Genomic DNA, 27,183 nt, shown 5'->3' with positions numbered 1-27,183 from the left:
TCTTAAAGGAACCGTGGCGGGGGGGGGGGGGGATTTTCAAAGGAGCATAGCAGAGGGGCGGGGAAGGGAACTCAGCTGTAATTTTGTACAGCGGGACTGAGCACAGCTTTCCCTTTCTTGCTTTTCTGTTACGTTTGGATTTGACTCATCACGCTCTGCCATGGCATGCTGGCATGCATGTCATCACTGGAAAGTCCCACTTGCACTACAAGCAAGAATTGTCTGTTGTAACCGACGCAGTTTAAAGGGTGCTCATTGAACACCTAAAGTAACACACCTACTCAAATACTTCCCAAAAACAAACAAAATACTTTCTAACTGCAACCTTGAAATGCTGCAAAATGTTAGCATTTCTTTCTATTGGTAAAACTGCTGCCTTACTAAACTTTCAATGGCTGACACGGCTACTCAGACCCTGAGTAACACTAACCCTGAGTTCACTATGTCATAAAGAACTAAAGACGACATCTGTAAGTATTTACAGCTGAGGACCTGCGATTCTGGCTTTGCCCTGAAGAGGCAAAAGAGAAAAAGAAGAGTTTTTGAATTCTCCTCATATTATATTTAAGAATATTGAAATGGGATTAGTGCTCCAAGGGATGCGAGAAGTAAGTACATCCATTAGAATTATGTACATATTTTACACCACTTTCCGGTTTCAAATTGGCTTAAACCCTAGACAGGTGGAAATGTAGTATTTCTCCACACTCTGCATGTCTGTCCTGCAGCCTTTTTGGAAAGGTGCTTCTCAAACAACCTTGACCAGAATCCACACATCCACATTCCTTAGACCAGAATCCACACATCCACATTCCTTAGACCAGAATCCACACATCCACATTCCTTAGACCACAAACCCTTACAAGAGCAGAATCTAGACTGAACGTACCAGGATTTATTGTCTGGATCCGGGTTAATCTTCGAAGCTTGAAGAACTCACATAGGCCAGCATTTACAGAAGGGCTTCTATTCATGACAGAAAATATAATCACCAAAAAGATAAATACTTTTTCTTCTGACTAACATTAAAGAAAGGTACAAGTGGATTGATGTATATGTACATCTAAGAAATATTGGGGTCTGTAGGGGTTTCTTGTGGCTGCAATTGAAGGATTTCTTCATTTACTGAATCTTAACATCACATCTGTATCATCCATATTTTTCCCATAGAGTTGAATATACTGTATGTGCAAAGAAAGACATAGAAGCAAAGAAGCAAAGACATAAAAAGAAAACAAAACAAAGAAGTTCAGAAATAAAGTTATGTGTAATAATGTGAAATGACACAGTGTAGTAACACGCTTACTGATATTTATTCAATACTTTGTACAAAAGCCTTTGTTGGTAACGACAGCTTCAAGACGCCTCCTGTCTTGAGAAACTAGTCTCATGCATTGCTCTGTGGTTTTGGCCCATTCTTCCACACAAACAGTCTTCAAATGTTCAAGGTTCCGTGGGCCTCTTCTATCAATCTTGATCTTCAGTTCTTTCCATAGATTTAAATGGGATTTAAGTCAGGTGATTGGCTGGGCCATTCTAGCAGCTTCTTTGAAACCAGTTGAGAGTTTCCTTGGCTGTGTGTTTGGGATCATCGTCTTGCTGAAATTTCCACCCTCGTTTCATCTTCATCATCCTGGTAGATGGCAGCAATAATCTGTCAATAATGTCAGATTTCTGTGTAAATTTGCCCATTCATCCTTCCTTCAATGATGTGAAGTTTTCCAGCACCATTTGCTGAAAAGCAGCCCAACACCATGATGTTCCCACCTCCAAACTTCACTGTTGGTATGGTGTTTTTAGGGTGATGTGCCATTTCTCCTCCAAACATGGTGTATTATGGCATCCAAACAGTTCCATTTTGCTCTCATCTGACCACACTACATTCTCACAGTATTTCACTGGCTTTCCCAAAAGTCTTGCGTAGTGAGCGTGCATACAGGCCATGGCAGTGGAATGCATTACTTGCTGTTTTCTTTGAGACAACAGTACCTGCTAATAGCAGGCCTTTTTGAAGCTCTCCACAAGTGGTCCTTGGCTCTTGGACAACTCTTCTGATTATTCTTTTCAATCCTCTGTCAGAAAACTTGTGAAGAGCACCTGGTCGAAACAAATTAATGGTGAAATGATATTCTTTCCACTTCTTAGCAAGTTACTGATTTGCTTTGGCCAAGCGAAGCGTCTCTGTGACACTAGGACACCGATCATTAATCTTAATGTGATAATGATTAAATCTACATTCATCACGGCTTTATTTATAGCACTGAGTTATATATCTATAACGGGAAGGGCAGATTAGTGAGCAACAAGACTGCATCTATTTCCTACCGTCAATAATTCATACTTCCAATCAACAGCAAGGTTTTGACTCCTCGCAGATGAACTGAAATGGTCTCCGGTGACTTTCTTTGATGCCATGGGGCAATCTGCTGCACATTTTCTGTAAACTAGTGCAGTTTGACCTAGCCAGAAACTCTGCAGTCTGCTTTTCTGCCTGCTCATGAAAGGCTGAAAGAGAGCATGGCAGCCTCTCTCCTGGCAACTGAACAGGAAGTGTGATGACACATGGGGCAGAGGTGGGTGGTAGGAAACAGGGTATGGGGGCTTAAGCAGCCTGGTGGTGGGGTGCCCCTGGTCTAATACACACAGAAAACTGCTAATTAGTGTGCAATGTCGTACAATTAAGAAAAAAAAAAATGTTGCATCATTTAAGAAACAATATACTGTCAAAATAACTTGAATTGGTGACAGACCCCCCCCCCCCCCCCTACAGGACTATGACACAAGTTGAAAAGGTATCACTCTTTATTTAGTTAAAGTAATACCAGTGATGAAGACATTAAAATTGTATAGTTTAGAAGTATATTTTAAACTTTTAAAAAGAAAAAACGGTAAATAATAAGCAGAAATATATGACATAAGATAAAGAAATGCCACAGAGCAGAGTTAGGAAATTATCAAAAAAAATGAAAAGGATAGTTCATTCAAGATTAGAAGTAACTGAGAGTTGAAGTAAAATGACTCCAAAATAGGGTTGTCATACCAAAGAAAACTAAAGCTATGTGGGTTGGGTACATTTAAAGTTGGACACATAATAAAAGGGCAATTTTTCCACTTTGTTGAAAAACGACAATGTAAATTGCATCTAGTGTGTATTATTTGGTACGATTCTGTGTGCATTCTGACCTCATGATCACATAGACCCACATAAGTGAAAGTATAGGTTATTTTGCATGTTTGTATTCCTGCTGGACTATTCAGTAACTTATTTGCTGTCTTGTGTTGCACTTGCTTGATGTTTGACTTTTAGAAAACAGCTAGGCTGCCAACTCACGGTTTCTGCACGCTGCCACAATTAGCAGTTCAAAGCAGGCTGGGAATCAAAGCAAACAAAAGCGCTCAAAAAGAAGAACTTGATAGAGTGTCCCGTCACTAAATGTTATGGTTCATGGCAACTCCAATGTGTATAAGAGATCATTAAAACACAGTAGGTTCATTACTTACTCTGCATCACAAGGTCGTGTAGGATGCCAAAAGTCGGGCGGGGGCTCAAAAAGTGTTGGGGGGAATGGTAAACAGGTTCATTCAGAGGTGTGTGTGTGTGTCGCAGAGGCAGAGAGAATCTTAATGGCGTTAAACTAAGAAGAGCTCTTTGCAGATTCTTTGGGTGAACAAAGAATCGAGACCTGGAACCGCACTGACAACTTCTGTCAAAACACATGAACCAAAACATGAGCATGTTTTTCCCACATTAATTCAGAGATTGACAGTAAAGAAACGGAGTGGGCAACGACATTCACAGAATTAAACTGCTGCCGTTCTGAGTAGTGTGTGCGTCTAAGATCAAAAAGGGTTCCAAGCGGGACATGCTGCTTATGTCTGTTGTGTGACCTTACACATTTAATAGCATTGGGATCTTAATTGCTGGCTTGCTTAATCCTGGTTGATACCATCATGGGTGGGTATAGTATTAGAGGCTTTGTTCAGTTCTGAGGAAGTCGCAAAGTTGTGCATGAAGAAAAAAAAAAAAGGTGAAGGATACAATAGGTTGAATCTTCTGCATCCCGGGTGCAAACAGAACAACTTGCGTTTTCCTTTAACATGCGACGCGGCTTTGGTATGGGGCTCATTCACATGAAGGGAGGGAGGAACATATGTGGGCAGTCAGCTATTAGTGCATTTGATCCATTCAAACATATCGCAAAAGGGGCTGTATACGCCATCTTTACGTCACCTCCCTTTCCAAATATGATACATTTTGTTAGTTTCATACGCAAAAAAAAAAAACATGCCAACCTCTAATTTTCAGCACAGTAGTCAAGAACAGATTAACAGAAGCTGGTGGAGGAGGAACTGTGTGATGGAGCAGAGTAGCAACACCAAAGTGAAAAAAAAGTCCACAGACGACATCTGAGATCTCACAGTTCAACTGATGGAGTGATAATTTAACAGGAAGAAGCCCTCCAACATTACTCATGCCAAAATTATGACATTTGCCTTTAAGGGCTCAATGCCATTCAGGCCTAAATGTTACCCAGTTTGACAAAGAAAGGCCCTTCCAGTCATCTTCCCCCTCAAATGTGGTCTAATCGGTTGGGCTGTTTCCCCTACCTGAATGAAAGCTTAGAATGACTTATGCCCATTCTTGAAGTTGCATAATGAAAAACTGGAATGTGTGTTTTGCATGCTGAATAAAGAGGATCTTCCACAAACGAATTATTGTCAAAGAATTTGCCCTCGCTCAGAAGTTATTACAGCTCTTTTCTGTTGTTTCACTAACAGGTCAATGTAACCCAGATGTGCTCCGATATAGGGCTGCACGGCATACCGGTATAAGATTTCCGTACGGTATGAAATTCCCACATACTGTTCATACATATTTCCCCGCCGAACTGCATGCTGGGTACAGCTCACAACAAGAAGTAACTCTGTTGCTACATGAAAACACAGAAAAGAGCGACACAGGAGACACAACGAGAGACCAGAGATGCACCAGCACAACTTGTGCCCAAGAGAGGAGCTGTGTCTGTTTGGAGGGTTAAAGGTTTTGTTAAATCCAACGTAAGTCACGTTAGATCAGAAAACTATTTATTGCAGTCTGTCGAGCCAAGCTAACACGCTAACGAGCTAACGAGCCAGTTGCAAGCAAGTTGGCCAGCGAGAGGCCAACAGTTGGTAGCCAGCGGTGAACATCTGCTGGGTTAGGGTTTTACCGATCGCGGCCCTCTGGAATGAATGAATTTTCAGACCAATTTCACAAATAAATAATTTGAGCATCCCCCGGAACCCTGTTTATTTTACAAGAAAAAAATGTTGTGGAAACACGCAAATTAATGCAATCAAACCAACACCACCAACTTCTGCAGCCAAATGGACCATGAGCTTAGTTAACTGAATTAACATAAAAGCCCTGTATTTTCTCAGAATAAACAGTCAAATGTCAGTTTTCCACCCAGGTCTACAGCTTTATGAGGGAGGGGAGGTGGGAAAGGACGGCCAAAGGGGGGGGTTTCCCCTACCAATATAATAGTAGCAGAAAACACTGAATGTTACATGACAGGTTAATGAGCAGGAATTACAGGCAGCAGTGGTGACCTGTTGCATGGTAGGAGTCATATTACCGCAGTATTGCAGCAACCGGCTCAGTCCTGGTGTCAACAACTCGCCATTTGCCAAACTGCACACGGTCTGAACCCTTCATCTCCTCAACCGGTGCTGGTGGAACATGTGCGCCCCCTGCCCGGGGAACAGCACCCCTTGTTGGGCAGAGTCACCGCCACCCACAAGATTGAGTTTCAGGTGGCCCAAATTGTCACGACGCCTGTGACCTGAGCACAGGGCGCCGCTGAAGGCACCCCAATGGAGGGACAGCTGGAGTCACTGACTCTCCTGAATAACCGGCCTTGCATTGCACTGCTGACCTGATCCAGTTTTTTTTTTTGACTGTTCAATACAGATGATAGGGAAGGAAAAAAAGGAAAGAAAAAAAAGGAAAGAAAGGAAAAAAGGAAAGAAAAAAAAGGAAAGAAAGGAAAAAAGGAAAGAAGTCAGAAACAGTCTCTATTTTTTTAACCTCAGCAGCAGTGAAATAAAAGAGATAATTAAGCAGTAATGAGTGTGGCAGTCAGGGAAAATGAAGACAGGCTTAATATGATCGGCTCTGATTTTCAATTCTGTTTCAAAGGCACTTATTTCTCCTCCCTCCCGTTATTTGAAATACTTCAAAAAGGCTTTTTCATTTAAAATAAATACAGAGGAAAGATCTTCTCAGACACAGCAGCTGGTGAGCTATTACGGAACACGACAACCTCTAGTTCCCGCTTCAGAGCACCTGGTTGTGTGACACACCGGACCACGGCCCCCCCTTTTGTAGCCTGGAGGGAGAGAACAGTGGTGCCTGCTTTGTCAACTCCATCATCAATAAACTGCGGGGTCGTTTTCCATTGTCTTCATTTTGTGCATGTGACAAAAGGGAGCTTTACATCCTCACATCACACAGGACTTTCACAAGGTCCTTCCCATGTCACTTTGCTCCGGTCAAACATTGATATTTGTTTTAGGGAAAATCAGTCAAAGACAAGCAGCAATCTTGTTATTTCTGTGTCAACTTCTGACAAAAGCTGACTAACAATTAAAAGTAAAGTAACCCACGTGAATCAGTTAGAGCCAATGAGGTCATTGGCTCTAACTGCCAGAAAACTTGGTCATCAGGGAACAAGTCTTCTCAGACAACATGTAAGAACTCATGTCTGCTTATAAATAAATAAGCAGTTTAAATAAATATTATATTTAATATAATTACTGATGGAGCTGGAGCTTTGAGCGAGAGATGACCGTTTGATCAGATACCGTGTCCTCGCCAGACCCTACTCCGAGGGGGGTCCGCCTCACAAGCAAGCGCATCAGAGAGACCAAAGCCCCAATGAAAACGTTTCCATTTTTTCCCTCTATCCGCAATATTCTGTTCCTGATTAACACAGCGCAAGCTCAAGGCCCAAAGCATGATTGTCTGGCTGTCTGATTGCAGTCAGGGTGCGCTTTGCCTTCAGATCTAACGCCCTGTCTATCGCTGCTGAGGGAGAGGGACTATGTACCAGCTGCATCAAAAGGACACATCACACAGGGGAAGCAGGCGAGGGAGAGGAGAAGCCTGGAAGTGGCTAGGGGGAACACAGCCGTGAGCTCCTTTGCGATCATCTTTTAAAAAGATAAAACCGACTGCAACATTGTGAGTGCACAAGGGAACTGTGATCAAAAGGCAGTAGAGAAAAGGCTGGTAACTGCGTCGCTTTTATCTTCCCGAGCTCTCAGCAACCTCGAGGTGACTTTAGTGTGACCGCTGACAAGCTCCTTCTGCACCTTTTTAAATGTCTGTTTGAACCTGCATTTTTTCCTTCTTGCAAACTCCAGCGCGTTGTAAATTTATGACAGTTTGGCAAAGACGAGCCACTTCCCCCGACACACAGCAGAGGTTCCCCTTCCACAGATGAGGCGGCGTGTCATACACATACAACCAAATATTACTTGCCCTTTCACATATTGCATTATTGCATATTGCATATCAGATTTCCTGCTGGACACACACACACACAGACACACCTGTCCTTGGCCATCCAACTATCTAGTTTACACAATGCTGCCAGTATGAACGCCAAGGGTGAAGCAGTAGAACAAGGACTGCAGCGTATGAATACATTTCACTCCTTGCCATGAGACGTTAGGCTCTCAGACAGCGACGTCCTGGACTCTCCACCCAGCCAGACCTTCCATGCCTCCCTCTTTAATTCAACAGACAAGACACTGACACTGGCAGTTTAATCCACACTGCCTGGTCTCAGAATAATCATTGACATGCTCCCAGTGATGCAATGGAGGCTTAGGTCAAGGCAATACGCTCTTGGAGTTAAAAAAAAAAAAAAAAAGTTATGACAGTATCTGCCAGGTCCCGCTGGTAGAGCTTCTGAAGTCCAGCAGAAGTGAGAATAGGCGATGTGGGATTGCAGGCCAGTACCCAGCTTGGTTTGACTCCGGTGAGCATGAGCATATCATCCATATTTGGAGGAAATACAATGAATGCATGCAAAACTTTTTTGCCAGGGCTGGCAACGAATCATCTGGCAGCCCAGTCTGCCAATTGAATTTTGATCCAGTCAGCTTCTGGCCGGGCTGCAATAACTTCCAAAGCCTTTTTACACGGTTTTGGTTCAAATCAGCAACATGTACTGGAAGTATTCAAGGTGATGGACGCGTTCAAGGCCATGCAAAGTCTGTGTGCTGGATCTTATAACGCTGCTAAAAATACAGACGTAACACTGGTTGAATGAACTCCCCACTGAACCATATAATAGATTTAAACCACAGAATAGAATGATGAGCCTGTGATCAGTGCCGAGGGGATCAGCGGGTACACAGTGGAGGCTCAGCAGTGTCAGAGGTGCTTTGTCGCTGCTGCTTCTTTTCCGGGTTCAACCCGCGTCAGATAAAGGCTGTCACCATTGTGCTCGTTTGCCTGCCCCCCCCCCCTCTCTCTCTCTTTTCTTCTCCACTGGCTGTTACAACGGTGTAATGAAAGACAATGGCTACACGGCACCGAAGAGGTGAGTCCCAATTAAGTGTGTGTGCGTGTGTGTGTGTGTTTGGAGGGGGTTAGGGGACAGCAATACACAAACATACACTAAACACAATAAGTAACCACTCGTCTCATTTGCTCCCGGTTGAAATGTGCACAAAAAATGTAGGCGTGTGTGGGGACACAACAACGCAAAGGAGCTAGTTGTATGTGTGTGTGTGTGCGCGCGCGTGCGTGCGTGCGTGCGTGCGTGTGTGTGTAACCCGAACTCACCAGGGGTCAAACTCGTGAATGATGCTCTCGAAGCGAATGACAGCGAAGAGCCGGGAGCTGAAGCCGGCCAGCCAGGCCAGGAACAGGATGGTGAAAGACAGCAGAGACTGCCACCCGGCCGGCTGCGACAGGCCGCCGGACAGACCTCCCCCTCCGGCCGGCCCGGCATCGCTGCCTGGCTCCGCCACCGCCGCGCTGCTGCGTCCGTTCCCCGAGTACGACGCTCCGGAGGTCAGCGACGATTTGTGTTTGTTGTCCGAGACCGGGTGATGCTCCGCCATATTATACGTCAGTCCCGTCTTAAACCTTTTTTTTTCTTTTTTCGCTGCCACGCTCCTCCTCCGAAACGGCTTGCACCACCTTCCCTTCGAGCCCCTGTACCCCCTCCCCCCCGCCCCCAACCCCTAAAACGCAAGCTGTAATTGCGAACTTTACAATATTACTTCCCACCAAACACAAAAGCAGCTAAAATAATCCCGAGGAGTCACATAGTAGCGCAGGTCTGCAGCATTCTGGGTCACATGCGACTCGGGCAGTTCCTCCTTCCTCCTTGGGAGCTGCGTGAAGAGAGAGAGACAGGTACTACCAGGAAGTTGTGAGACACGGCATCGGGAGGAAACCAATCACGCAGAAGAGCGCGTGTGACAGACAACTTGAACGGCCAATGACAGAGGAGCCATGTGACACACAGGACGCTGTGAGGCAAAGACGTTGTGACGGAAAGCTCGAACAGCCTATTGCACCCGAACAGCACAGGGGCGCTGGAGCCAATGAAATAAATGAATTTTACTCAAGCTATATCGAAAGGGCCATCGTAAGTATGATAGGGCTCAGCAGTCAAGCTCTGAATAAATACCACTAGTTACTCACCAACACCGGAAGTAGGAGCTGTAATTCCCTAATGAACAAATATGCATGTAAACGCATAAATGTAAACAATGAACCACTTACCGAACATTTTAACTAACTCGTGTTGCTGTGAACAACCATAGGGGGTGAAACTAGAATATTTATTATTGGTCAATAAACAATAAGCTAGAGCTTTATTGGACAATTGCAAGCCATTAAAGTAATTCCAGCAATTGTATTGTATTTGTATTGGACCGAAGTTAGTGCACTATATATGCATATATATATATATATATACCCCACCCCCTTTCATTGTTGGTGTATTAGTAACCACTAGGGACAATATTTATAACGTTTTTGAGAAGTTGTTGTAAGAGCTGGAAGTGAGTACATTAGTTAATTTGAATTTTGGGAATATTCATTTTTTAATTTGAAATTCATGCTCATTGATATGCAACATATATTGAAAATAATTATTATAAAGAGTTATATTTACGTTCTCTTTTGAGAGATGATTGCAGCAGGTGCTGCATTAGGCACAAGAGCACATAGTTTTTCTACTGACTGAAATCATTTATTATTTGTTTATTTATGATAATAAACAAATAATAAATAATAAAAATAAATAAAATAAAGACAGAGCAAAAATAATTAAACAATTTCCCGTCATTGGCGAAATTAAGCCACTGTGTCTGCAGCTAAATTGAGGCTTAATGACATGAAGGAAGGAAGGCTGCTAGTAGTGACCTATCAAAACCTGTACCCTATGTTTATTTGTTGCTCAATAGTTAAATCCACATGTTCATTCCATTCCAATTCATTCACTTTGCAAACTGGACTCTCTCCAGCATTTTGGGGAATCTAAGACCACTAGCTTAGGCTTCTCTATCCTCCATGAAGGAAAACCAGGAGAGGCAAAGGACTGACATGACAGGAGCTCAGCTGCTTGGGGAGGAGCTGGAGGAGCTTGATGATGAATCTACAACCTGTTGAAGTACTGTTCACCTGTACTGCACACAAATTAAAGTCCAACGTGCACAAGTAGGTAGAAAAGCAATGGACCTAGAAGACACCAACATATATTCTTTTATCCACTTCGCTTTCAGGACCGTTGGAAAATATTTGTCATTCTGTTAACTTTTAATGATCTTCCCTTTTGAAATCTTTCCAGTGAGCAAACATGTGCGGATCGGCTCAGGCTTTACAGCTTCCTTTGACGTGCTTGATCTTATATTCTGATTGAAAGACTTTGTGGTTTAGTTGGCCTCCCAGGTCTTCCTGTGTGTGTATTTGTTGAAACAAACACATTTATTGAAAATTCACCAAATGATCAAATCAGATTACAGCCTTTATACATAGCTTGGCAACTCTAAACTATTTCTCTCTCTTCTGATTCTCCCCCTATAAACAAGCTGGCATATCATATAGAATTTCTTGAGGTCTAAAAAAACAGACACAGGAAATGTGCTTTGCGCTGACACGCAGAGTCAGGAAGCATATGAGTAATCGTCCGATCGTAACTTCAAAAGGAACGGTAGCAACTAACAGAACATTTACAGTGTCCGTCCCATCTGTGGATGCAGGTTGTCTCTGGAATGGAGGCTGACCTGCGTTGTAATGTAAAAAGCATTATGAGCTTGCAATGAAAAATGTTTACACGTCCTTTGTTTGTTAAAAAACGGGTGATGTGCACAAGAAAGACATAGAAAGAGGTTGAATGTGAGTTTGCTTATTTTCATTTGTAAAGTGTACTTTGTTGATATGGTTCTTTGTGGTCTGAATTAAAGGTCTGAAACATACTTTGGTCAAAAATATCACAAGGATCATTATTGACGGCACCCGTTTCAGCCTAAAACCACTCTGCTCAAAGTGACCCATTGGGGGTCTTAATGCTAATGAGCCAGCTACCACATGCCCCCCCCCCTCCTCCTGTCCCCTCCACCATCCACACTCCTCTGTGCTTTGAGCCTTGCATGCCTCCTCTGTGTCAACAAAAAGGTTTTATTCAAAATAATAAATGCATGTCAACTGATCTGTGATAGAAATACAAATATTGTATGCTATGAGCTCGAATCACACCCTGAACAAGAACAGGCTCCCCAACAAGTTCCAGAGTTCAGGGTTCAACAGCGCGTTTCTCAAAGTGGAATTATCACATTATGTCCCCTTTAATATTCAACAATATCATTATGTTTATGTGAATTTTATTTTAAAATAGTTACTTCTGAAAGTTAGTACATACCGACCCACCAAGTATGCAAGCTGCTTAGATCACAAAAGTAATTTGTAGGCCCACATGATGAAATAAACGCGTCATTAATCATAGTTGTATTAATCCTGTGCTACTTGTTTGTCTGTTTTTTAGTTTAACAAGCTGGAGAAAGAGCATCAAAGAAAGACGTACATGGCATATATGATGGCATGTATGTACGGTAAGGTGTACCCCACAATAGTAAATAAGGTGCACAGCTGTAGGGTTATGTTGCAATGATGGGTATATTCAAACTGTGTGTGGAGTGAACAAGGTCTTTAAGGCACTTAAAATCTGTTTGTTCTGCTCATAGGTATCGGTTGCCAATAGCCTGCAGCGCTCTGCTCATCCTCTGAATGCCCTGCAGTAACTCCTCAATGTCACGGTTTGGGTTCAAGTTTTATTTTGTAGTTTCATGTCTCTTGTGTCCCTGGGTAACTTCACTTCCTGCTTTGTCCTGTCTTCCCCTGTGAATGTCTGCAGTGTCGATGATTGTTTCCACCTGTGTCCAATCACCTGCACCTCCCTGTGTATTTAAGCCCCTGTCAGTCTCTTGTCTTGTGTCGTGTCATTTCATCTTGCATGTTTTGCATGTTACGGGTGTCCCGTTGCCATGCCATGCCAGTTAAGTCATAATATATGTTGTTATTTTTTCAGGTCCTTGCGTTGTCGTTGCTTTTTCCCTCCCCCCTTTTCGCCTTGTTTCCTCGGAGTGATTTTGAGTTTTCTTTTGAAGTTCGACTATTAAAGTCTTTTTTGGTTTCCTTGAAACTCCCCATCTGAGTCCTTCCTTCCTGCCCTCACCTTGACGTGACAGTCAAGAGGCTTTGCAATGTGAGGACTGTAGAGCATTTTCCTCAGAAGGTGCCGTCCGCTCTCTTTTATTTTTTTTTCTAGCTTCTCGCTATGAATTCTGGGTAAAAGAAAAGTGTTCTTCCAGGGGTCAAAAGTCTGAGGGAGAGTCCTCAAACATTCAACGACTTGACCGGTGTATATTACTTCTTTTTCTTCCTTCAGTGATCAGGATCCATGGGACTATAAAGGATTCCAGTGTGAACAGATGGATGTGTCATTAATACTTATATTTGGTTTTCTAATGAGTTGTAGTACAACGATGGTCTTAAATAGTATAACAAATGTATGGGATTAGACCCTATATACTGTATATGTGTGCATAGCAATCTGTTCTCTCAAAATGTTTTCAAATGCACAAAGAGCAAGTACAGCCCAACTTCATTACAGAACATTCTTTTTTACTTTGATCGTTGCAATTACCAAAAGAACAATATGTCCCCTACTGGTATATTCCCTGTGATGCGTCCTCTGTTCCATCTGTGTGTTTGTTTGCCTCTTTATCCTTTGGATAATAATCTCATTAATCCCCCCATGAACATTGTCAGGCATTTCTTTTGATGCATTAAAGCTAAGAGCTTAGAGGTTGACTAAGTTAATGGAGGATGTATTAGACCACGACCGGAAACCGTCCCGATTGTGTTCAGAACGACTAGTGTCATCCATTAGTCCACTGAAGTTAGGACGAGGTGAGGAAAGGACTAAGGGACAGATGGGGGGAGTCTGGCTCTCAGTTTCCCTTTCACTTCAACCTCATAATGTGGTTTGTGTACGATGAACCCATTTGAACGCTGTACATTTTTTGAATGAGTCGGAGACAACAGCAATGATTGGAATATTCTGGATGCCATTTTGAATGGAGTTGTGTACCCAAACCCCAAAATAAGGTGAGTCAAAGAACATCCCACTAGTTAACATTTTTTGCCTTAATATGTACCGTAAATCTGTTATTCAACATTTACAAAACATTACAAATGAAATATTTGATGGCATGTTAGGTATTTATCATTATTTATTTTACACATATATTATTCTATTTTAAAGTGAACTCACATTTTTGGCAACAACGATTCACTGAAACTTTAAAGGGGACATATGGCGCTCATTTTTATTCATACTTTTTTAATTTAATAGAGCTTGTTAATGTGCTTTAATGTTCACAAGAACGTTTTTTTGCCAGCACATTGTCTTCATATATGAAAAGGGGACGCCATGTAGAGAATCATGCTGAACTATGCAGCTGAATACAGCGCATTTTGAGGATTGAGGGTTAAGTGCTTTGGCGTGTTGGGGAGATGTGGCGGTGGTGGGGGGGGTGGGAGACCAAGGCGATATAAGCGACTCCCAAAACATCCAAACAGGTTATTTTAGTTAGTATAAATTCATTAGAGGAATCATGGAAAACTGTTTTCTCCCCAGAGTTTGGCTGTTGTAGACATGCCAGACAGCCACATTAACGCATAGAAACACTATCAAAGTAGAATGTGTCCTGTTTAACCCTGAATGAGACAATGAGGAAGGGAAGACACATCTGATTGGCTTAGTGAACCACATGTTTTCGGAACTAGGCAGGAGGGAAAAAAACTCCGATATTTGTGCTCTGAAAAAGTGATTTCTCTTATTAGTAACTAGCTAAACAAAAACATTATAATGAAAGTAAAAACTACATTTCAGCTTAATTTAATTATTTGTGGCTACTTGGGGGCGGTGGAACATTGCGAATTGTCCAACAGCTTGTTGGTGACTTTGTCTGGTGTTTTCTGCTACGTGCAATGGGTTTATCAAAGCCTCTTTGAAGAAGCCCTTTGAAAAAATGGTGAAATGCTCCATAAAGCTCATGAAAAGTACATGTGTGCCTTGTATATCTTACCAATCCATTCCATGATATACGTTTTTTTTCTTCCTTCTAATCTCCAATAGGCGTGATACTGTAACTACAGTCCAGTTCTTCGGTCAAGTACGGAACCTCCACCATGGCCATCTTGGGCGCTGGCTTTGATGACCACTCGCTAAGTGGCGACGACAGTTACGACCACCTCTTCACGGACACCGGGGACACCGTGGTCAAAGGCTTGTACTTCCAGCGTGCTCGGCTGCTCTGTGGGCCGCCGGTGACGTGGCGGCGCTTCGACCCCTCGCAGCAGGCTCTCGTCAACGTGGGGGGGATTCGCTACGCCTTCCCCTGGACCACCCTGGAGGAGTTCCCCGAGAGCCGCCTGAGCCGCCTGCGCCTCTGCACCACCCTGAGGGAGATAGCCCAGTTCTGCGATGACTACGACGAGATGCACAACGAGTTCTTCTTCGACCGCGACCCCTTGGCCTTCCGGGCCATCCTCAATTTCCTGGCGAAAGGGAAGTTACGCATTCTGCAGGAGGTGTGCAACGTGGCCCTGCACTGCGAGCTGCTGTACTGGGGCATCGACGTGGAGCAGATGGAGCCGTGCTGCGGCCACCGAGTGATTCGCGCTGTGGAGGAAGTGGCGGCGCACCAGCGCAAGGAGGACGAGTGGCGCCAGAGGAGGAGGGCGCTGAGGACACCGCTGGCGGGCCGCGGCTTTTTCCACATGTTCGGAGAAGCGGTGGAGAACCCTCACTCGGGTTGTGCGGGGAAGGTGCTGGCGTTCCTGTCCATCATCATGGTGGTGGTCACCGTCAGCACGCTGTTCATGGGCACCATGTCGGACCAGCAACAGGAGGAGGCCATGGTACGTGGAAGCCAGAGCAACGGCGTGTATTGTGGGGTCAAACGTTGTACCAAGCAGATCCCAGCTTTCCTTGTGATTAAACTTTGAGCCAATCAACTGTCTGTATGTTGAAATAAATTCTAAAAAGATGAGAGTGCAACTTGTATGGGGGCAGCGTATTAAAAATGGCCGTAGCTGTTTGGTTGGAGGTTGTAAAATCAATAGAAGGTATTGCAGTATGAATCTCAGCTGTAGGAAGCGGGAGGGACAGTGAGCACCAGGACCAGCTTTTATGTCCAGAAAGGACTAAATCAATCTGACTCTTGTCAGCCGATACAACTTTATACAAACTACAGTTTAAATAGGACAACACAAAACAAAAAACCGGTGTGGGTATAAACATTACAATACAACTATACAACATAGACATGAATATAAATGTATCTGTGAGTTCAAATGTATTTCCCACTGCATTTAAGCGTTTTTAGTTTTGTTACTGAAACTCAAATGTATGCCTGTCAAACAAACACCAGTGACTTCCTCTTTTGTTCTTTCCACAGGGCGTGTGCTCCCAAAAGTGCCGCAACTTGTTTATGGTGGAGTCGGTTTGTGTTGCTTGGTTCTCCTTGGAGTTCCTGGTGCGATTTTTACACGCTGAGAGCAAGCTGGAGTTTGTCCAGGGCCCTCTGAACATCATCGACGTCGTCGCCATCTTGCCCTACTACGTCTCGCTGGTATTGGACCTCAGAGACGAGTCCGTCGAGGACATCGTGGCCGGCGGGGGGAAGAGCAGCCTGGATAAACTGGGTCTGATCCTGCGTCTGATGAGGGCTCTGCGCGTCCTCTACGTGATCAGGCTGGCCCGCCACTCGCTGGGCCTCAAGACCTTGGGGCTGACCATCCAGCGGAGCATGACCGACTTCGGCCTGCTGCTGCTCTTTGTGTGCGTCGCCGTGGCCCTCTTCTCTCCCCTGGTGCACTTGGCCGAGAGCGAGTTGGCCCCCAACGCAGCCAAGATGCCCCAGCTCAGCTTCAGCAGCATCCCGGCGTCGTACTGGTGGTCCATCATCTCGGTGACCACGGTGGGCTACGGCGACATGGTGCCCCGCAGCATCCCCGGCCAGCTGGTGGCGCTGGTTAGCATCTTGTCGGGGATCCTCATCCTGTCTTTCCCCTCCACGTCCATCTTCCACACGTTCAACCGCACCTACAACGAGCTGAAGGATGAGCACAAGAGGCTGTGGAAGGAGGAGAGGGGGGCGGAGCTCGCCAGCGAGGCCGAGGAAAGCTTGAGAGAAAGAGAATCTTTTTCGGACAACTGGCCTGAGACGGACTCGTTACCCGTTCTAGATGATCCTTTTTACCTTTTCCTGGACGATATTAAGGTGCTGGCTAGGAGCAAGTCTCCAGCAGCCTGTTGAGCTTGAATTTAGTAATAAACTAAATGAGTCTGGTGGCTGATGGGGGGGCAGCACATTCTCGCAGATGTGCTTCAACATGCTGTGTGTAGAGTTTTCCCAGGAGAGTCGGGTCTTTTATGGTTGGATGGTATTGACAATTTAAACTGGCTGTAAATGACCCATGACATGGTCATTGACCCATGACATGGTCATTTTCAGGTTCACACTGTATTTGCATCTCTACTAGAACACGTTTACATACTTAAATGTTAGGAAATAAATGTATTGTTATGTCTGTTTTAATATTTGTATTCCCTAACCTGCCCTATAATCCAAAAAGCCATGGTCATCTCAGTCTACGCAGTGAGACCTTTTAAAGGGGACTTAGTATGCTCTTTTTCATGTTTGAAATTTGAGTATCTACAAGAACGTTGACTTCTCCTTTATAAAATGTATTTGTCTGTGCACATGCCTGCACCAACATACATGTGAAAACTCGGGTGCTGTTTTGAAGGTTGTTTCAAAATGGTTGCTGAAGTGGGATATTTGTTTTTTTTAAAAACGGATGCTTTCCATTTATATATAAATAAAATGTTATAACTATATTTATTTCATTAGTTTCACAGTCCAGCTTTGTTGTCCTTGTTCCTAGATAGATTATAATTATCATTATATTTGATGTGTGACGAGAGAGATGCAAATGTGATTGTGATTCTGAATGAAATAAACTTTGAAGCAGAAATGACTGGGCAGCAGTGGAACTGTGGTCTGGTGTGTGTCCACTAGAGGGCAGAAGTGCACTTCTTTTAACGCAGCAGCCGAAGATGACACGTTTCTCTGCCGTCTGCACAGAGGGAGGGACGTAAAAATCACACTAGGCCACGTGATCTAGTTTGGCAAAAAAAACCCATCAAACTGTAATTCCACTTCCACTGTCTCTGACAGACAGGTGTCACACCTGGAAGTAGCCTGCAGGAAGAATGGGATGTGGGGCCCTCTGTTCTCTGTACCGGAGCAGGTTCTTCGGACCCAGTCATTGCATCGGTCTGCAGAGGAACGTCCAATCCACACAATTTTTTTTTGCTTAATTGATCCTCGTCATTCTTGATCATCACATGCTCCCTGCCCTGGCTCTTGTGTGCAGGGTTGAAACTTCAGAATACGGCGTCTTCACAATCAACTTTTAGGAACCGCACGGTTTGACAGCCAAGAATCTTGGTGTCGCTTTCCATTCATTCGATTCCCTCCGGTTCTGCCGAGTAAAGCCGAATCTTCTTCAATACAGCATCATGTTCATTTAGTTCATTTAGAGTCAAATACACCATATAGCAGGTTTTAGGGTGGGGCTACTGCGATTGACAGATTGCTGCCTCAACCAGAAAAATACAAGATGGCATCAAATTGCTGAGCTCAAATCTTCAAAATGACTGTTCCCAAACCAGTGCACGGCTTCAAGATGACAACATCCACTTATAATCTGTGGTTTGATCCAACCGTGTCTTTTCATCAGCACATTCAACAAATTACCCAAATTAAAGCCAAGACTAAAGAGACTCACACCTTTGGTTTTATCCAGGCTTTTCCATGGTTTCACTCCCCACCAGCATGCTGTGCTCGTCTATCTCTCAGTGGCTCTGTATACACGTGACTTTCCTCCTACGTGTGTAACAGAATGCACATCAGGAAGTGAACCTGTAGTCTTCCCAGGAAGTGTTTTAAAGCTGCATTACTGGCTACCGACCAGCAGGGTGCAACTCCTCTGGTTTCAAAAAAGAAGTCTACGAGGAAAAGACTAGCCTCAGTAAACAGTAAAAGCACGAGTCCATGGTCCCTACTCCTGGAGAACTTCACACTGACCTCAACCCTGCACAGTGTTACAAAAATAACATTTTCTTTTCTTAACAGGGAACGGTTCTGGCATCGCTTGGCGTGAGTGGACAACATGGCCGGGGTGGTGCACTTCCTATGGCATTCCTACAGTAAAACCAAAACTAGATTGAGTGAGATGAAGAGAAAAGGCGAGGAAGGAGGAGAGACTGCAATAGAACGAAAAATAATGAGGGTGAAAAGAAATAAGCTGAGGAATGAGCACTTTGGACAAAAGTAATGCCAGACAGATGAGGGCAGAAGAACTGGACGAAGCTAAGGAGAAGAAGTTTGATTGGTAGTCGTGGCAGGACGAGGGTAAGCTTTGTATTTACTACCCTCTAAGAGGTATATACAGAGTAAGAATGCTCTAAAGACACCACTATCATTATTAACGTACATATAAACCCAAACCATGATGTTCTGCCTAAAGTTAAGAAAAGTCCCCTGCATGTTGTCTGCGACCTGAGCACCTAGTGTGTATGTATGCATATGTATATGAAGTATGGGATGAGGTGTGATGCAAAATGTTGTCAAAGAGACTAAGCCTAACTACTGACAGTGATCCATTCCAGCATGTTAAACCTCAGCCGCAGCATCAAGTAGTTTAATTAGTGTGTTATTCGAAAAGTGAGGAATATCTGGTGAAAATGAAACCTGTTACAGTCATCGTTAGCACCGTATTGGTACCATCAGGTACTTTGTACTTTTTCCAGCTGAATTACAAAACAAATGAGAGACAAATGCCAGTCTACAGAAATATCTTTAATTTCATAAAAAGATTTACAAATATTTTACAAATGACACACATTGTATGTAAGGAAAGGTAACAGTGATCACACACCCAATAATATGGAAACAACTCAAAAGGTTGTTTTACAAATCCATCTGTATGAAGTCTGTCCAATAGAAATGGTAGGATGACGTTTCCCTTTTGTTGTGGGCTGATCCGTCTCTTATATACAGTCACTATTTACATTGTGCTTGTCTTCTGTGGCAAACAAAGTTTTAAGCTTAGCTGGGTAAAAGTACACACACACACACACACATTCACACACACCCACACACACACATTCCTTTGGACTCCTCGCTGGTTGCATGTGGAGCCCACAGCATCGGTAGTGTTAAGGCCACATCTTCACTGACACATTGGCTCAAAGTCAGAGACACTTTTGGACACAGCAGTGTCTCACGGTAAAGTGCACATCAAACGTCTTTGGTTTAGAAGTTCTCGCCCTGTGTGTTCCTCGTAAAGAGAGTGACCTTTTTGGTTCAGAGAGAAGCCTGCGAGTCCTAAATAAACCGTTTCTGTGAATATTTAGAGGCTTCCAGTTAACGTTGGCCTTTTGTTGTGGCTCCTTAGCTTTTCATCTGATTAAGGCAAGATGTTACGTGTTTAAAGGGGTAAAGTCTAAAGCTTTTTTTTAAACCTCTGCTAAGATGCAATATGACGCTGTCCTGAGGCGCCCCCCCCCGACTGAGATCTCCGTCTCCAACAGAATAAGTGCCCTCGTTGGGGATCCCCCTCTCTCACTTCTCGTCGCTGACCGAGCTGTCGGCGGCGCTGACGTCCTGTATTTGGGAGATTTTCACCTCCTCCCCGGGGATCCCCACCTCCATGGGGATCTTCAGCTCGGCGGGGATCTTCTCCGCCGAGGAGCTGCGGCTGGACAGCTTGTCCATCTCGTCCTCCAGCTCCGAGATGCGCTCGGCGACGCAGTGGGCGGTGAGCCGCGCCTCGGGGTCGTGGTCCCAGCACTCCATGATGGTGGCGCAGATCTGGGCCACGCCCTGTGAGAACAGCGTAAAGGTGTTTGAACGACGCAACCTCAGCATTTACACCTAACCGCCTGCACTACTGCTAGTTCCAGAGCGTGTGTGACACACCTTTTTGCCTGTTTTCACACGCTCTCACGCCACACATCCAATTTCTCATGCAAAAAAAAAAAAATGCGGCCGAGACTCGTTCGTTCCTTTTTCAAAACTCCAAGATAGGTGGCGCTGATGAGTGCCACTGAGCCATATGTGCTGCACCCCGAAATAAGTGACAGAAGAAGAATGTTTTTCAACATTAAAACACCGCAAAAAAATTCAACCTAAAAAAAATGACTGTTAAAATATTCAGCCGCAAAAAAAATGACTGTTACAATATTCAACCCAAAAAATTCAGCCGCAAAAACACCAACATCCGGGACACTAAGGTAGAGCAATCGATTCTAGATTCAAGATCAGGAGCGCGCGTCGAGCTAAAGGAGCGAGCACCCAAAACACCTTCGGCTTCGGATTGTAGGTCAAATGGGTACAACATGGGTTCAACAGCAAATTAATTCCAATTCTCTGATATATGAGCCACCAACCTGTGTGGCTGTGTGCGTGGCAGGACTTTAGTCACCCTGACAAAATCTCACTCCAAGGTTTTTTGAAAAGTTGGCAGGTATGTAGTTCTACTGCTAGTACTACTGCCAGTACTACCGCTAGTACTACTGCCAGCACTACTGCTAGTTCTACTGCTAGTACTACTGCTAGTTCTACTGCTAGTACTCAGAGGTGGGATCAAGTCACTGTTAGGCAAGTCACAAGCAAGTCTCAAGTCATTGCCCTCGAGTCCCGAGTCAAGTCGAGTCAAAGACGAAGCAAGTCCCAAGTCGAGTCACAAGTCACAGCTAACAAGTCTCAAGTCGAGTCGCAAGTCGTACCATTTTAGTTTCGAGTCATTTCGAGTCATTTTATTATAGTGGGGACGGGGAACCCTGGGTGATGGTGCGCTGCCTCACAGACCTAGACTACGAAGGGAAGGGTAATGGTGGATCGACTGTGACTGTGTTATAGTACTGTAACGCTCACCCCAATGCTGCAGCGTAAATAAGGAGGCGATGACTGGCTTGCAACTCCGCTGCATTTATTTATATAAAACAACTCAACTTCGGTCACTGTTGGCCGTCACCACGCCGAACGAACACTTCCGCATACACGGCCCCCCAAAACCCGGGTTGTCTCGCGTAACTACAGCTGGTAACGGAGCATAACGTGAACACATGCAACATCTGCATAACTGATTAACTAATAACTTTAACTCAGCTCATTACACTACTTTAAAACGGACGTTGACATAATGTTGGCGAGGATTTCCATCGGAGTCTGAATCCGGGTTAAAAAATCCCGATTTTTGTAACCATGAACGAGCTGTCTCGTTGATACGGTCAAATGGACTGCAGTGATTGGATGTCGTGCAGGCAGCGCGCGCTCTCTGCATACAGGTGGCGCACATTTTTTTGACAGATGCAGATAAACAGAGCGGCGCGGTGGTGTGAAAATGTTCTCCCCCATTTTTCATGGGAAGTAGCAAGTCTTCTCGAGTCAAAAGGCTCGAGTCCAAGTCAAGTCACGAGTCATCGGTGTTCAAGTCCAAGTCGAGTTGCAAGTCTTTGTACGTTTTGTCGAGTCGAGTCTCAAGTCATCAAATTCATGACTCGAGTCTGACTCGAGTCCAAGTCACATGACTCGAGTCCACACCTCTGCTAGTACTACTGCCAGTACTACTGCTAGTACTACTGCCAGCACTACTGCTAGTTCTACTGCTAGTACTACTGCTAGTTCTACTGCTAGTACTACTGCCAGTACTACTGCTAGTACTACTGCCAGCACTACTGCTAGTTCTACTGCTAGTACTACTGCACCACAGCATCCAGCCGGTGTGGGTTTTCTTCAGACTGATTTTTGGGAATTTCTGAAAGTGTAACTTTTGGAACTCTAAGTGACTAAGGGGGAGTTTTTTTCATTTGAACGCTGCGGTGGTGTAATCGCTCATCGCCGTCAATGTTCGACCACTAAACCCAACAGTGGAAAAAAAGCATTTTCTTTACTTTTGTTTCCATGGGATCGGTTTGTTGTTATTACAAATTCATGTGAAAACTTAGATCAGAACTTTTCAGTCGATGTTCATTCTCAAAACCCTCATATTATCAGCAGCCTGGATGCAGTGCGGATGGTTCATATTCTACAGAGGAACGTCCCGAGGTGCGTCAGTATCAATAATAGTGCTGATGAGTGTGCGTGTCCGTGACTGCGTGAAGCAGTCGCGTCTCACCTGATGCCTCAGCCAGGTGTCCGGGATGTCGGGTCGTCCTCTGTCCCTCAGCACGCTGTCCTTCATGCTCTCCACACAGGGGTGCTCTCGAACCTTGGAGCCGTAGGCAGGCTCGTACTCCTTCACCTCTGCAGACACAACAAACACAACCAAAGGTTGTAGGGGGAAAACTGAAATGTAAAAAGCGGAAGACGGAAACAGGGTGAGAGAAACAGGTGAATAGGAATCGCAATAAGGAAAGAAATAGTTTCATGATGTCTCAGTGGGGGGGGAAACAAACATGATTTTTTTTGTTTACGTCACATCAGCCACGTCACAGCCTAACGAGCAATTAGTCCAAAAGCTCAGACTGTACAGAGCTCTAAAATAACAATGCCTCATTTATGTTTTGACTATTTCATGTTGAGGAACTAGCCAGGGCAAAAAGAAGGAAAAAAAAATAGGAGAGAGCGAGCGAGCATGACGTTGAAAACCATGAAAAATTCAAAACAAAGTTCTGGGATTGGGTCCAGACCTCATGAAACCGAGCTCACAACAGCTGCAGTCTGTTTTCGGTCTGAGGAGGAGAAGAGCTCTCTGGATCCTCACAGCCAAACACAGGCTGCTGCTGCACAGTCAGCCATGAAAATGATGGTCAATGGTATCTAACAGATAGCAAGGACGTCTTGTGCCTGTTGTTTTTACAGTTTCTTATTTCCACATCTTCTTTTCCACAAACTGTGGACTATTAACTGTTTCGTATTTGTAGCATCTGCATTTCTCTGGGCATGCTAATTTAAAAAAAACGTGGCCTTCGCCATCATGAGAAAGCATCATTGCACAAATATTAGACAGTGTTACAAACCCTCGCTGCCATAAAGGATGAGGTGTCTCAACACCTGTCCTCGCTCTGCAGTGGGCGACTCGTCTGGGAGCAAGATGTGGTTGTAAAGAAGTCTAAGAGAAAACCACTTCTCTCTTGATTCATTTTATCACGGGTCACCAAAACAAAGGTGATGTCATCATTTACGACCGCGACTAGTGTAAATCACCTGGTGCCCTCAAACACAAGCACAAGTTCACATGTATTAGTTGCAATTTTAGTTCACATGAGGAAGTTCAAGGAACTCTCTCAGCCCTCATCCACTAACAACAATAATCTAATTGGGACTAATTAGTGCTTCACTGGAATACAAATACAAAGTGTCTTTGAGTCCATGTCTCCACGCGTATGGCTGCTATCTTCTTGCCCGACGTTTTAGCAGAACATATCATGTGTGTCCGTATTCAAGACCCATTGGAAAGTTTTTTTCAAAACAAGGCAGTGCTTTGCTTCTCGGACAACTCTAAACAGAGAACGTTTGCTTCATTAGCCTGCTGCCTAAAGCCGATCAAACCAAGTCGTTTCAGTAAAATCAACACTGCTACATGAATGGCATTTTGGCTTCTTCCCTCTGAAATCACAAAGCCATTGAATGTGAAGACGGACAGACGTCCCCATGGCGCATAAGGAGGGCTTTTTTTTTATAGCACTTGTTTGTGTATGCTGGATAGCACGGTAATGGTAATGGTATAAACAGATCTAGGAAAACTTTTATTTAAGTGGTCACTGTAGCTGTGTCCTTAAATACAGGAATCAGGAAAGCTGTGGTGGAGGCCCCGGACAGGGAAGTGGAGGTCTAGGATTGGGACTGTGTGCAGAGACGTTGACTCTACCGGCCCACACTTCCTGTTTTTTACATGTGGAACTTCCCCAACCGTTTTTAGTGCTTTATAAGCGGACCCAGGAGGGCCGGACCGGGCCCTGTTCCCCTGGAGGTTATTTATGCCAGTTTCTCTGCTGTTTAGATCTCCCGCTGCGGAGCTGGTATAAATACCACACATTTTCCTGGACTGGATTCAGCTGAAAAACACAGAGTAGAGCGAGCCTACCTAAAAATGAGAAAGCTGGCAACATAAATAAAAGTGATTCTAAACAAAGACTGTAGTGAAAAAGGGTCCAATTTGTTGCTTTGATCGATTTGGCTCCTACAGCCTGCACTTGTCCTTCAGGGACATAGAGGAGTGGACAGACACAGAGACTCGGTTACCTCCTTCCCTTCAGCAGCTCTGGACTTTGAAAAAGCTAAAAGAAGAATACCCTTCTTTGGTTTGAGAACATACATCTTACGAGACTGCAACTGGAGCCGCAGCCTCACTGCCCCCCCCTTTCACTGTCTGGGGGCCCGTGGTTCTAAGGCCGGGTTTATCCAATCCAAGGGGGCGGAAGGCGGTTTACGACAGTTTCCTTTGCAGATTATCTGTCTGAGACCTTTCGTGGCCTGGAGGTTAGCAGGAGCCTCTACGGGTGGAACCGCTGTCTGGGATTTGCTGTTTTGGCGCTCAAGAGACCCAGACCTGTCATTGGGCATCTCAACATGCGTCTGCCCCCACGTCCATGGGTGTGAATCCCAGGGGAACCTGCCTTTAGCTGATGAGCCACGTATTTTCTCCGTCCTAACCGGGCAGCGGCCAATGTCCAGAGATAGTTGTGGGCCCAAACTCTGTGGCCAGTTTGTGGCGAGCACATTGGGGAGCTGTTAAAGTTTAACGTCCGTGGTCGATGGAACTTTGGGAGGGATGAGGTGAAAGTGACTCACAGTCGCTGGTTACATAATTTGTCTTTTCTACATAATCCTAACATCTGGGTTATGAGGAATTATCGTTAGATCTCGGTGGTGATTGGTGAGAGGGGACAACATCTCCGGTGCCTGTGCCACAATTCACTTTCGTTTCCGAGCTCCGAGTGTCCTTTAATATAAGTTCTATTATATAGTTGTATTACTGCAGCAGGGGCCAGGTGGCTTTCCAACGGGCAGCACTGCTTCCACATCTCCCAGGCTTCCCTTCTCTCTGGGCGGGCCCCGAGCAACACTTATTGGTACTCCAGCAAGGGGGGGGGGTCAGTCTGATTTTGCTCAGAATCAGTTTCTACTGCGTTAAAAATGACTACATATAATAAGTCAATTTTCACATAGATGGTTTTGTCTACTTATGAAGGTCATATAGAGGCATCGGATGAAATTGACTTGTTTCATAACCAGTTAAAAGAGGACATAGTAAGCGCTGTAAACCCTCCCGCCCTTGTACGAAGGTAATTGCCTCCTGGCGTCACGCACAATAATGAGAACGCTATCCGATGTCTCCTTCCCGGCAAAAAAGGGAATTTCTCAAAACATCAAGTTGTCTTTGTCCTCTGGAACGTCTTCTGTCCCTCAGTCCTCGCCCCACCAAAATCTTCACAAGTCTGCTGCTCCCTCCACGCACCAAGGCTTTTTTTTCTCACTAGGCACTGGGCACAACTCTGTTACCCTACATAACCCCCCCCCTGACAGAACACGCGGTCCCTGCCCCGACCCGCTGGCTAATTCAGGACCCGCTATGAGGGGCTACACAGAGACACAGAGAATGTGCTGTAACCAACCACAACAACAACAATACCGGTTCAGGAGTCGTATTTCTATCCAGCGTTCTGACCCCTGTTGTCGGGGTGGAGGCAGAGGCCGGACACACACACACACACACACACACACACACACACACGGTCTCCCAGATTGAGACATAAACGGGGCAAGATGAGGCCACCTCCCTGTCTCTCTTCCTCTGTTTCTACGTTTGTGTGTCTGAAATAAACACATGCATGCAGACAAACACACACGTGTTGGAATGTGACCGTCTGGCTCTGAATGTCTCAGACTGTCTAGAAAACAGCCCGACTCTCTACTCCCAGGAGACCACAGATGGGAGAGAAGAGAAACGTGTTTTGCTTTGTGTGTGTACCTGTAGACGTGAAATCTCTGTCGGAAAGTGAGGACGTCAACTTGTTGGTTTTGGATTTGTTCTCGGGAAGCAGTGTCTCCCAACGCCGCCTCTGTCGTTTTCTTGTAGTTTTTGTAGCAATAAAACCAATTTAGAAACGTGACTTTGATACTTAGTTGGAAGACATAAAAGTGGAGGAGTCTGCTCCGTAGAGCAGTAAGAGGGAGCCAAGTTTTTTTTTTTTAGATGAAACAGCCCACTTTGCGAGTGTGTTTAACCCTGCAGCTGTCACCGCCGCAACCAAAGTGCAGAAAGCATCGGGCTCAAGGAATCTCTCTTGAGAAGAAGTGCTCTGATTATAAACGCCAGGTACTTCTCAGTGACATGGTAACATGGCAGGTAAATGCTGCGATTCAGTTGTGATCAGCTGATATGGAGTCAAAGACAACCTGCGTATAGAAACTGATCTCAGAACACTTGAGAGAAAAACACAGTTATGCCGTAAATCATCAAAATACATAAGACGGGCAAACTAATTTTGGCTACTAAAAATAGAGAAACATGGGAACAATATATTC

General features: G+C 44.7%; 3 protein-coding genes across 3 annotated transcripts in view; 1 reads left to right on the top strand and 2 right to left on the bottom strand.

Moving 5' to 3' along the window:
• Positions 1 to 9,538, bottom strand: part of LOC119197672 (dolichyl-diphosphooligosaccharide--protein glycosyltransferase subunit STT3B-like) — a 30,477-nt gene extending 20,939 nt beyond the window's left edge. The window contains exon 1 of the mRNA XM_037454188.2: positions 8,840 to 9,538. Coding sequence (XP_037310085.1) covers positions 8,840 to 9,120 — 281 coding nt within the window. The 5' untranslated portion in view covers positions 9,121 to 9,538. The remainder of the gene's footprint in view (positions 1 to 8,839) is intronic.
• Positions 9,539 to 12,215: 2,677 nt separating this feature from the next.
• LOC119197681 (potassium voltage-gated channel subfamily G member 2-like) lies at positions 12,216 to 17,621 on the top strand. Its single transcript, XM_037454201.2, has 3 exons — positions 12,216 to 13,678; positions 14,712 to 15,496; positions 16,036 to 17,621. The coding sequence occupies exons 2-3, from the start codon at positions 14,765 to 14,767 to the stop codon at positions 16,894 to 16,896; spliced, it is 1,593 nt and encodes a 530-aa protein (XP_037310098.2). The 5' UTR covers positions 12,216 to 13,678; positions 14,712 to 14,764; the 3' UTR covers positions 16,897 to 17,621.
• Positions 17,622 to 19,485: 1,864 nt separating this feature from the next.
• Positions 19,486 to 27,183, bottom strand: part of tgfbr2b (transforming growth factor beta receptor 2b) — a 31,052-nt gene continuing 23,354 nt past the window's right edge. Inside the window, exons 9-10 of the mRNA XM_037454200.2 lie at positions 22,829 to 22,956; positions 19,486 to 20,532 (exon numbers count right to left, since the gene is read on the bottom strand). Of these exons, the coding sequence (XP_037310097.2) occupies positions 20,272 to 20,532; positions 22,829 to 22,956 (389 nt within the window). The 3' untranslated portion in view covers positions 19,486 to 20,271. The remainder of the gene's footprint in view (positions 20,533 to 22,828; positions 22,957 to 27,183) is intronic.

This window comes from Pungitius pungitius, chromosome 11, assembly GCF_949316345.1.
Source record: "Pungitius pungitius chromosome 11, fPunPun2.1, whole genome shotgun sequence".
Taxonomy (NCBI): domain Eukaryota; kingdom Metazoa; phylum Chordata; class Actinopteri; order Perciformes; family Gasterosteidae; genus Pungitius; species Pungitius pungitius.
The sequence above is the reverse complement of the archived record's forward strand: the minus strand, read 5'-3'. Positions and strand labels throughout refer to the sequence as shown.